Source organism: Ascaphus truei, chromosome 2 (assembly GCF_040206685.1).
Source record: "Ascaphus truei isolate aAscTru1 chromosome 2, aAscTru1.hap1, whole genome shotgun sequence".
Lineage (NCBI taxonomy): Eukaryota > Metazoa > Chordata > Amphibia > Anura > Ascaphidae > Ascaphus > Ascaphus truei.
In genome coordinates, this window is record NC_134484.1 from 324,816,708 (window position 1) to 324,829,400 (window position 12,693).

General features: G+C 39.2%; 1 protein-coding gene across 5 annotated transcripts in view; it reads left to right on the forward strand.

Moving 5' to 3' along the window:
* GLI3 (GLI family zinc finger 3) overlaps positions 1–12,693 on the forward strand; it is a 233,465-nt gene that overhangs the window by 216,206 nt on the left and 4,566 nt on the right. For all 5 annotated transcript variants that reach the window (XM_075586595.1, XM_075586592.1, XM_075586594.1 and 2 more), the window contains 4 exons: positions 3,641–3,790; positions 4,535–4,699; positions 6,768–7,058; positions 11,579–11,900. In XM_075586595.1, coding sequence (XP_075442710.1) covers positions 3,641–3,790; positions 4,535–4,699; positions 6,768–7,058; positions 11,579–11,900 — 928 coding nt within the window. The remainder of the gene's footprint in view (positions 1–3,640; positions 3,791–4,534; positions 4,700–6,767; positions 7,059–11,578; positions 11,901–12,693) is intronic.

Consider the following 12,693-nt stretch of genomic DNA (forward strand, 5'->3'; position numbering starts at 1 on the left):
CAAACATTTAAATTGCCAGAGAAAGCTCTTTGGAGCCCAGCACAGTGTTTTCTTTGTACAGGGGCCAGGGATTTACCTCTCCTTTGGGAATTCTCTGACTTTCTGTTTTTGAACATACAAGTTGAGCACGTTTAACTTATCTGACTGTTGCGGCAGCTACAAAACCTATGGATAAAGTGAGAGGCAAATGATCACAGGAAATGAGCGGTTCGGTACAAACTAAAGTGGTGATGGCTCTTGGTTTTATCTCTGGGATTCTGGAACTTTGGCAGGTGGATTTTATATTGTGTCGCTGGTGTTTAAAAAACAAAACAAAAGACAGTACAATATAAGCATCTAAACACATAATTGTGTCATTCGATTTAATTTAACCAATAAAGGGTCTATAGTTTCTTTACGAAATGTTTTACATTCACCAGTGGACCATCATAAACATTACCTATGGTACATACTGACATACAATATAAAATCAGTTTAATCAGAAAATGCCTAACAGTAACTTTCTTAAATGGCTTAATATTTTGTCACTTTTTTTTTTTTACCAAGCATACTGTACCTTACCTTTCATTGATAGTTTTATTGCCTTTTTTCTTAAACATTCCAACACCTATAGGTACTGAAAAGTGTTTCTTACACACAACCATTTTCCTGTGTCTCTATTTTCCTAGCAGCTGATATTTAAATCGTGCACAAACGCTCTGGGGGGGAAAAAAGACCAACTAACAAAGTCCCTTTTATGTATGTCAGATTTGTTTTCAACACATTGACTGGAGAAAAAAAAATGATTCCTGGCAGGGTTCAATGCAATTAATTGCTGAAGGGTTTAGAGGTTGGTACTAGATTTTATTTCAATACATGCACAGGCTGAATTGCTTAAAATGTAGGCATAATAGTAGAGAATCAAACATAAAAATCCACTAAGCAAGTTTTTTTTTTTTACAATTAAAATGGTATAAAACAATGCAGTAGCCCTGTGACTCATTTCAATAGCGTATCATTATTTGCAACACCTTTTACACATATTTTTATTTTTATAGATTTACATAGCAGTCGCTTAATATTTCATGGTCACACAGTCATTTTGTTTCAGTGTCAATTTTTGTAGGAGTGCAACAGTATTGCAGAGGTTGCAGTGATTATGAAGGTGTGTTCAGTTTCATGTAGGGAAACCTGTAGAATGCTTTTGATTGTCCATAGGGATCGAAGCGCTGCAGGCCGTACATGATCACTTTCTAAGTCTTCTAACTGCATATTGATTAAAGTTAGCATGGAATCCCTAATTACCTTATTAATTACCTCCTCTGGTGCTTGTTTTTAATTCTGTCAGTAATTAAATGAAATGTTCTAGTTCTTTTTCTCATTATTTGTCTGCGAAGGCAAAAGCTTTATTTAGTGCTCGGGGTACAAAATTCAACAGGTATACGGAATACATCACAATGAAGCATATCGCTTACTCTGTCTTTTGAATACATTGCTCCACCTACAGGTGAACTGGAAAAAGTGGTACTACTTTAGAAATTCTTCCACTTGTTTGGCTTTAAGAGTAGACCTTACTTCACTTAATATCATTATCTTGAAAAACAGAGACGGCATATACAGTAGGACATTAAAAAGGCACTTGTTTTTAACTCTCTCTGCATCTTTTTTGGCTTAAAGGTTATTTTAGTGAGTCATTTTAATATTGTTAATTGTTAATGTTGGAAGATGCTGCTATATCTAGTTTATGGTGTATTCTCCTTTAAAAAAAAATTTCAATAAAGATTTCGAGAAAAAAAAATAAAGTCAAAGTAGCTTACTTTATATTAATTACTTTTGCTAAAGTTCCTTTTTAATCAGGAAATACATTTGTTTTAGAGGGAGCTGAAAATCTATAAAAAAAATATATAATAATAAAAAACTTGCACCAGCAAAGTCATAAAGCATCACACAAAAGGAAGATTTACTGTGGAAAGCATAAAGTGACTTCAGCAAAAAAACACGGATGCTTTAAATTCCTTGTGAGTTGAGTGTCTGTAGTTTATTGCTATACACTAGGTGTGGCCAACTTCAGTCCTTATGGGCCACCAACAGGTCAGGTTTTCAGGATATCCCTGCTTCAGCACAGGTGGCTCAATCAGTGGCTCAGTTTTCGACTGAGCCACTGATTGAGCCACCTATGCTAAAGCAGGGATATCCTGAAAACCTGACGGTGGCCCATAAGGACTGGAGTTGGCCACCCCTTCTTTATTCTTTGAAAAAATCTCCTGCTGGAAATGGCTAACTATGCAATGGCCTCTCCAGGCCTCCCTACAAATGTCATCAGCTGTAATTACTACTCGAGCCATTCCTGCCTCTCGGGGATACTTGGTACGTGCGCCCATGTGTGCACTGCTCCTGTAATAATTTTACCAGAACCAGTCAAGCTGAAACAAACCGTTACTGAGACGCGTCCCTGTGGCACTCTATGCAACACTTCTAGCTGACTGCCAGTGCAGACCTAGACATTACAGATACTGTTACACAGGTTTAGTGGTTTAACATATGTCAGTGTAGAGAGGCAGCAAATGAACTATTGTAACCACATAGATGTATGGGGGATGAAACTGCATCTATGTGGCGAGAGTGTGCGTGATCCATCAACTTAATTTAACTGCAGTCATTTATTATAACAGTATATCATCTTCCCACTGCCAAGCATTAGTTAAAATGGTAATTTGTCTAAATTGACTTCACTTTGCAGTTTCGATTTATGTTGGTAAGGGGGGGGGATACAGTGAATATATCCCCATACGTACAGGCCATCATGGTGATAATTGCTAAATATTTCCGTCTGAGCAGAGGCTTTCTAAAAAGTGCGTCTGCTTAGCAAAACAAAGCCGCACTGAAACTTAGGAACATGTAATGCAGAATTATATAAGAAATATGCATATATATTTTTTGACAAGTAAAAAGAAAGTGGCACATCTTCGCTATGTAAAACAATATACTAAAACAAATAACATGTTTCCAATACACATTACCATTGCCAACGCATGTCAACAGTGCGACGATAATGTTCCCTTACTGCTTTTGAATTCCAATTTCCTTGTATGTTACTTGCATTAGTGACATAAAAAAGTAACAACTTTCCATTTATTTAAACACAGTCAAGACATTTAATGTAGAAGGTGTTAGGAAGAAATGGAGTATCTATTTAGGGATAATAGTTAAATGAAATATAGCATATTCGGTTTTACGCTGGGAACGTTCAGCTTAGGCAGTACAAATCTGTGACGTTATATAGATCAGAATAAATGCCAATTATCCATAGTGAAAGAAACATGTCGCCACTCAAGAACCCACCCTTCTCCACGAGTTCCTATGACACTTAAGTTGTTCGCTTTAAGCTTTTGTATTTTATTCAGATTACAAAAAATGGACAAACTTGCTTACTCATGTAACATTTCTCCAAACGAAGTTGGCAGGGGCTGAAGGAAACGCAGACGTGCTTGTGATAGACATAAAGCTATCGTAAACACACACAAAAGCAAAGGATCCAATTGGCTCTGAGGTTTTACTTCCGATTGGGAAATGGGCAGGAATGTAATGATAGGAGTATCTGCTGTCAAATTCTAATGTTTTTCTAAACTTGTGCACAATAAACATTTTTCCCCATCTACAGCACATAAACAATGACCACATACATGGAGAGAAGAAAGAATTTGTGTGCCGGTGGCTTGATTGTTCAAGGGAGCAGAAACCATTTAAGGCCCAATACATGTTGGTCGTGCACATGAGAAGACACACAGGAGAAAAGCCACACAAATGCACTGTAAGTAAAGGGACTATCTGCATCAGAGGTGCTCAACTCCAGTCTTCAAGACCCCCCAGCAGATCGGTTCCCTGTTAGCTTGAGTTTCTGTGGTTTATTGCTTTACACCAGGAGTGGCCAACTCCAATCCTCAAGGGCCATCGACAGGTCAAGTTTTAAGGATATCCCTGCTTCTGTACAGTTGGATAAATCTTTGACTGAGCCACTGATTCAGTCACCTGTGCTGAAGCAGGGATATCCTTAAAACCTGACCTGTTGAAGGGGTCTTGAGGACTGGAGTTGAGCACTACTGGTCTGCATGTTTTTAAAATCTATGTTTAATAATAACTTTCATTCATTATTTTACTTTTTGATCTGTTCTGTTAGTGCGACAACAGAAAACCACATTCATTGTATTGATCAGAATTGGCAGGTAACGTGTTTGCATTGTGTAATGTCCTTTATTGTACCCAATCAAATTCAAAGAGACCTTGATGATGTTGAAAGCGTATATACAAAATATATTTTTGCTTATTATTTATGTTAGCCCATTCACAGGTTTCACAAGGACCATTAGACTTAGCAATTTCTATAGAGGCAGATATATATTTTTAGTACATTTTATTGCATATCATAGTTTATAAAACACAACACATTTTAAGTCACTGGAAGGCTTGTTGCCTTAACACAATGCTGCAGTTTACCAGAGCTTTTTGATATAATTAAAGGAGCCATTAATAATCCAGATGTATATGTTGCCTACAGTTTGAAGGTTGTTCAAAGGCCTACTCCAGACTAGAAAACTTGAAAACCCACTTGAGATCTCACACTGGAGAGAAACCATATGTCTGTGAGCACGAGGGCTGCAACAAAGCTTTCTCTAATGCATCCGACAGAGCCAAGCACCAAAACCGAACTCATTCCAATGAGGTAAGTTGGCCGGCATTGTAGCATTCTCATCTACTCAACCATATTAGCATGAATGTAGATTTCTCAGACCAATGCTTTCTAATGCTGTCCCAGAACAAATCATCTATTACAAGAAAATAATTAGTTCTAGGTCTGTGGTGAAATCACAGTACTGTATTACCACACAGTAATATAGAGACATTGAAAGTTATCTATTAAGCTACTTGTGTGCCGATGGAAGCTTTTTTGCTGCCAGGGATTGCAACAAATTTCCGATGTTAAACCAGATGTCTTAAAAATGAACATTGCCATGTGGCAATTTTTACACCCATTTTAATAATAGGTTAATGCCTATTAACATACCTGCTAGATTGAAACCACATTATTATGCTTTCAAATGCACCATTGTTGGCAGCTGTCTGTACAGCATTTCATCATGCTAATCCTTTAATTGTGGGATTTCCTGCATAAAAACCATGCAAAGAATGCAGCAAGCACTCCGAAGTGTGGCATTTTATGAAATCAGATAACGATTAGCTCAGAAGGTTGAAGCCATTCACATAGTTAAGGAAACAAATAAATATATGGATGATTACAATTTAGATAAGGATAATCTGTTCCTACAGTACATGAACATCATACTCTTGAATATACCTTATTATTACATGCATTATAGTCAGTCTTGGACTTCGAGTGAGGCAGAAACATTTTTGGTAAGGTACTAGTCTGTTCATTCTACGATGCTGGACTGAGACAGCTCCATTTTCTATTGGCTACTAGAATACAGGTGCCTACAGATTGACATGAACTCTATGGTATAGTAAGAGCTTGTTCTATAGTGTATAGTTATTTGCACACTTGCCCGAACTGTAGAACTGTATGACAATAGCACAGCCATGCATAGTTCTGTCTCTAGCAGCTATCCTGACCTGATTTTGTCTTCTACAATGGTTGTCCTATATCTTTGTTATCTTCATCGTCCATCATGTTGCAGAGTATTCCTTTTTTTAATTATTATTACAAAAAAAATGTGTCCCACCGATATATAAGGGGAACCAAATACTTTTGAAGAGGAACTAAAAAGGAAAAACATAATGTTGTTGAATAATTATAAGACCGCAAAAAGATTGGACTTGCTTGCATAATTAGATAGTAAAATAGACCAATGGGCATATTGAGGCGTTGTTCTCTCCCTTACAGTGTTGTGTCTCAATACTGCCCCTTCCCATATGCTACACTTTCTCTGTAGTTTAATTGCGTTATTAAAAATTTGAGTTTTATATCGCTGATGGCATAAGTTATGCTGTTGTGTGTTTTAGATGCTGATGCACCCAAATTATATAAGGGAAATTGCCCACCAATGTAGGAAATTGCCATCCAAATAATAGGGTTCTGCTTAACAGCGAGTTCCTGGGGTTATCTGCAACTGGACGCCCTTCTTCTACTGGTTCAAATGTATTTGGAATAATGCTCAGCAGCAAAAGATGTCCTGTTTCTGATAGTTATAAACTCCGGTGATTCATCTAATATGCAAATATGTGAGATACAGATGTAGCAAGACTTAGGCTGCGTTTATAGTACTTGCTACAGCAATGGCGTGCAGCCCAAAAGCAACTCCATGTAGTCCGTAGTGACCACCCATAGTGGGCGCGACGGCGACGTGTGACTTTACAGCGACTAAAATCGCGGTAGTCAAAAGAATGTGAGATTTACAGTGACAGCCGCACCACGTGACTGACAGCAGCCAATCACATAGCCCATTGCTGCCAGCGACATCGCACACCAGTGTGCGACTTTTGCGACGTGTGACGTCACGGGTAGCATCGCCATCGCTGTAGCCAGTACTATAAACGCAGCCTTACTGTCCTCGGTGCCGTGTTTACTCGCTGGTGCCAGACCGCACTGCAGCGTGCGATCATGGCCCTGAAAACAGAAAGCAGCCCTGTTGGATTAACTCTGCTGGGGTCCCTGCTTCTGAATGGGACCTGAAGCGTTAATCCTGCCGGGCCAGCTACCAGTCTGGAAGAACTGCGCAGTATTTCTGATTAAATCCGTTCTATCTACATTGCATTTTGTTTCTACCTTGCAGAAACCATACGTGTGCAAGATCCCTGGCTGTACAAAACGCTACACAGATCCTAGCTCGCTCCGAAAGCATGTAAAGACAGTGCATGGCCCAGAGGCACATGTCACCAAGAAGCAGCGTGGAGACATACACCCAAGACCGCCCCCACCAAGAGAACCAGGAAGCCATTCACAGTCGCGATCACCAGGCCATCAGATTCAGGGTTCACATGGAGAGCACAAGGACCTCAGTAACACTACCTCAAAGCATGAAGAATGCCTCCAAGTGAAAGCTGTAAAGACTGAAAAACCAATGGTATGTAGCATGTTACTTGACCAGCTAGTAATACCCATTTGGTCCTTCTTCAATATGCTGTGAAGCCTCTTCCCAGTGCTGGGGAAGAACTAAGCTCCTTTCAAATGAATTGAGAGACCATCTCCTCCAGCACAGGGAAGTGGTTTCACAGCATGTTCAATAAAGGCCATTGCGTTCATGAAGGAATGCAAAGCATTTCAATTTTTTCGTAGTTAGGGAAATATTTTTTGTTCACTAGTTTACATGTTCAACCATCTAAACCACAATGAGTTGTTACTGTATTTCACACTAAGAAGAACCTCACGTACAGGTCTCAGACATGCAAAAGAAAAGTGTCCTGGCTATTTTGAACTTGTCACCGCACTCACAAAGGAAAAGAGCTCAATCCAATATTCCATTAATCCAAAAGTCAGTATTTCAGAAAGATACCCTGATTTAGAAATTAATTAATAGAATTAGGGACCCTTTGTTTTTACGAGGCTAGCTCAATTTCGGAATATTTGGAAGTCTAAAGAATTTCGATTTACTTTATCATCTTCAGTTCCAATAGTCCTGTGTACATGAGGTGTAAAATGCTTAAGGCTATGTTTTCTAAACTGTGCAAAAATTATAATATCTTGTATGAGCGATGTTATACGTATGTTTAAAAAAATCACTTCGCTCTTTCAACATAGATTATTCTCTAAGAGACCTATTTGAACATGTTCATATCGGACCAAACATTTTGGACATTTATATTTATGTATACGATGTATCGTTATGTAACCCTCCCTGGCTGGCATCCCAGGGAGGCTACATCGGTTTAGGGTGTGTGTGATCGGTTGGGCGATGATAATGATCGGCGCCACAAGTTTTTATAGAATTCATATATACAATAAGGTGGACATACCTGTATTGAAGAAGCAATGTACATACACTTGTTACTGTGAGAATTCCTTTTTTTGGACCGGGCCCCCCTTTTTCGCAACATCCATGTAATCCTGCTTTGCTCGGGCCCCTGCTAAGATCCTGGCCTGTTCTGTGCAGGTTACTATCACCCTCCAGTCCAAGCATGGAACTGCCACTTCCTCAGGGGCTATGAATTCTGTATATGGAAATCCGCTTGTGGGGCTGATTCCCTCTCTGGGACCTGCATATTTCTTCTGACCATTGTGTAGGAATCCTAACTGCTAGGATGCTGTCCTTGGCTAAAACAGAACAAAAATAGGGCCTAATCTCTCCCATTCTTTTTGACCTTTCCCCAACCTCTACTACCCGAGGCTCCTGTTCTCCTCTCCTCCTGGAACATAACTTCCCAGACTCCTCTCTCTTTTATATCTCTTATGACACAGTACCCTTGTGCCACCACAGGGTGGAGCATAGCCTCTACAAACGGCCCCGGGCATGCAGCGGGTCCCGTTCTAAGAGCCCGCTGCAAAGTGAAAATCGTCGGAAAGCGGAACCGCCGATTTTTGGCGTGTGCGCATGCGCAAACCGGCAATTCCCCCCTTCTGCGCATGCACAATCTCCATTCGTTCTGCGCATGCGCACCCTGGGCAACCGCCCGTTTTGCGCATGCACGATCTATGGCTGCCAGCTTCTCTGTACCACTGTATCAGCGGATCGCCGAAAAGCGGGACGCCGAAAAGCGGGGCCCTACTGTACTCACTATTAACCCCTGGTGACACTAGTAACCTCACAGGACGGGGGTTACAGTTATATAAAGCACTTTATGTTTCACCAATAATAGGTGTTAAACACATAAAGAATTCAGATATTTCAAGTACAAAATGCATCTTAATAAAATGGATTTTTCAAAGACACTTAAGGGGGAAGGGAGGTTAGTATCATAGTCTTCTATCTGCCAAGACAGGGCAAAAGTAGAACCACATCTACCCCAGATTAATGCAAGTATCTGTTCCTTTGATTACTGCGTCCCAGTTTTTTGCCATCATTTTGCAGCCGGGAGACTTTGATACATGTTCCCCTTAGTATCTGCACTGTGCTGTGAAATAAAATTAAAATATCTGTGCACAGTAAAATAGGTGCTTCATCATGCAGGTTAAAAAAAAAAAAAAAAAAGAGGAGGTAGACGCTAATACAGTAAATGAATTAAAAAATGCTTGGGATAGACATAAGGATCCTATATATGAAAGAACGCCAAATTCAAATATGGTCTGAGACAGGAAAAGAGTAGATTGCAGATGTAACAGATGTTACCGCTCCCCCTTATCGCATCATATTGTGTTACCATTGGAGCCATGTTCAATGCGAGATTTACAGCATCTCTATTGAAACAAATGGAGCCTCCAACAATAACATTGCTCAACTTCAGAAAAACATTGTGTGTTGTCCCACATTGCTACACAAAAACGCCAGGGGTAACATCTTCTACACACAGATTGTTCTGTCAAATTCAATTCTTCCCTGAATGTGCAGTCTGACGGTTTAGTTTTTTACACAAAATCTCAAAACCCGACAGGAAGGAAATGCACCAAAATGAGACCTAGGAAAACAAACATGGCGAGGGGAACTTTAATTAAGTTTTCTGTTACACAAAATACTATTACTATTGAAGGTGACAGAAAATTGTTGCCCCTTATTACTGTGTAACATGATTGAGTTAGACGTTATGAATTCTAAACATTGATTTTTGTGAGAATATTTTAGTAACACTGCACTTATGGTGAAAGTAAAGACACAGACATGAGGATGTATAACAAAGCTCCTAAGAATGTTTTATGTTTCATATGTTCAACATTGGCTTGTATGCACCTGCTGTCAGCTTTATTGCTGAAAAATATAGATAGAGGGGAGAAATAACTCAAAGAGCCTGCACACTAAATTATGCAAAAATAGAAAATATTTTAACAAAAAATCATTTATTTTTAGTTATTTCTCCCCTCTATCTGTATTTTTGAGTTATACAGTATGTATGGTTTTCTCCAGGGGACCATTTTGAAAGGGGTTCTACCTTTTGGGTGCTTTATTATTTATTTAAACATTTTTGTGCATATACTGTAAGAGTGCACCATCAGATTTAGCTGTATTGCTGAAAACAATATTTATGTATGTCCTTTTGTCTCTGATAATTTTGCAATTCTGCTAATCAAACCTTTGAGGATCTGTTCTAAACAAATAGAAGCATGGCCAGAATGTAAAAAATGTCATTAAAAAAATCCCTGCCATATTTGGGGCTATTTCAATGTTTTAACACATGTTTGTAATAGTATTGGAAATATTATAAGTATGTTTTACTAATTGAATGTCTCTTCTGTCTGATGTTCTTTAATGTATTTCTCAACCTTCCTAAGGACAGTGGGTAATAAGGTGAGGGGCTTATATCCTACATTTATATATTCTCCTGTTGCAGGGGCACAATTTTTTAAACAGTATTTCCATTCTGTTTGAATAAAAAAATAATATATATACTGTATATTTGTGAACGTTAGTCTAGAAAGATCATTGTAACCACTTAGAATATGACCTACTTAATAGTGAACACTCACCCACATTATAATGTAGGCAATTTGTTTATTTTGATTGAATTAATGGAGATTGAAAGAATCTTTAATTCTTTATTATTTTTAAGCAGCAATTTCACCTGATTTTTTTTTTGCTAGCATGAAAAGCGAGGGGTCCCCGTAGCTGAAATGCGTTAGTTTAAGTCTCCCTGTAGCTGAAATGAACGCAGTTCGGCTCCGGGCACTCCTGCTCCCATCCACGAAAATAAAAGAGGTTTAAAGGGGAACTGCTACTTTAATTACACATGACAATTGTTCCCCTGATCTTTCATTCTATTAAATCGGATGTTTATTGACTCATTATTTTGATGTGGTGTAATTGTGTTAATATTGTAATAATTTCTTCATTCGTTTACGTCTACATTGTGTTCATCATAGTGTGGGAGGGATACTGTATGTACCAAGTGTTGCAATCAGAGAATATTTGGCAAATTGCACCATTGTGACTCTTGCGTCACTTTGCTTCAGTCTATCACTTCGTGTCGCTTTTGCTCCATTTGTGCCAGTTCGCGAGGTGGGGATTGGTTTTTGGAGCAGTTAAGAGTTGTTTGAAGCAATATTATATTGAGCTTTATCAATATTAGCATAAGTATAATAGAGCGCGCTTCTGTCAATTCAATTCACCTGAGCAGAAGAGGTCAATGCCACGCTAAGAACTTTTTCTCAGTGCCTGATATAAGAAGCTCAAATAACAAGCTTCATACACCAGGAGCAAACCTCCACAAATACAAACGTTTGCTCCTTACAGTATCTTGATACATTCCCGCCTGTGCATGTCATTAGACCAGTGTATACAATAATTTTATGTTTTTGCTTTATCTATCCTCTCAACTATTTCCTTGGCTTTTGTGTTTGCATTTAAACATGGTTTTTTTTTGTTCTTTTTGGGGTTTTTTTTGCTTTGGATAGAGCTACATTATTATTTATCATAGGTTTAAACATGAACCACATCACGGTGAACCATCTTTAGATAATGCTGACTAAACTGATCCACTATTTCTGCCTTTGTCCAATTAGACATCTCAGCCAAGCCCTGGTGGTAAGTCTTCATGCAGCAGCGAGCAGTCCCCCATCAGCTACTATACCAACAGTGGGATCGAGCTTACTCTGAACAGTGGAGGCAGTGTAGGAGACCTCAGCGCCCTGGATGAAACCCCAATCATGGACTCTACCATTTCCACTGCAACCACAGGACTTGGTTTACAAGGCAGGAGGATTATGTCAGGGACCAAATGGATGGAGCAAGTCAAAGTAGAAAGGATCAAACAGGTTAACGGGATGCTTCCAAGACTGAACCCAGTTCCATCTTCCAAGGCACCAACTCTACCACCAATCACTGGTAAGATAAACAGACATAACTATATTTTATTTGTATGGCTGAGTACGTGCTTTTCATCTTTTATAGATGATTTACTATGCATACAACGTATGGTTTTCAAAAAGCTATGGTATACCACAATTCTGAAAAAATAAAGCATCGGGGGGAAAAAATCTCATGAATAATGGAGTAGCGGTAAAATCAAATTAAAACACTTGCATTTGAAAGCAATTTAGCATTCATGTAGCTGACTCTGGCACACAAAAAAATTAGTTAATGACAAAACTGGCTTGCCCAATCTCGCACTAAGGAGCAGATGTACTAAGTTTTGTTAATGCTAAAACGTATTACACACCTTCATACAGATGTGGAGCGATACAAGTTCCCCCGTGCGTGATTTGAAGTGGGTGAACTGCGGCCGTAATCGCGGCCAAGTACGATAACAGACCAGCGCAGAGGGAATTTCCCAGAAGGATGGGAACGCATTGGGGGGTCCCTGCTCTTAGGCTGGTGCGATTAACGCAACGGGATTCCCATTTAGAAACAGGGACCCCGCTGCGTTAATCCCTTCAGGGCAACCAGTTTACGAGGCTTTTGGGTGGGGGAAGATGCGATCAGGCCACAGTCAGGCTTTGTTCAGCTGTTTCCTTGTGCCCAAAACTAACTTAGATAGCACTGCATCTATATGAAGTCTTCATACACATGACACATCATTTGTTATTTTAAATTCATATGGATGCATTGCGTCGCGTTGAATATCTGGTTCACAGTAAAAAATACATTTGTGTAACATGTTTTAAAATAGCCAAACTGT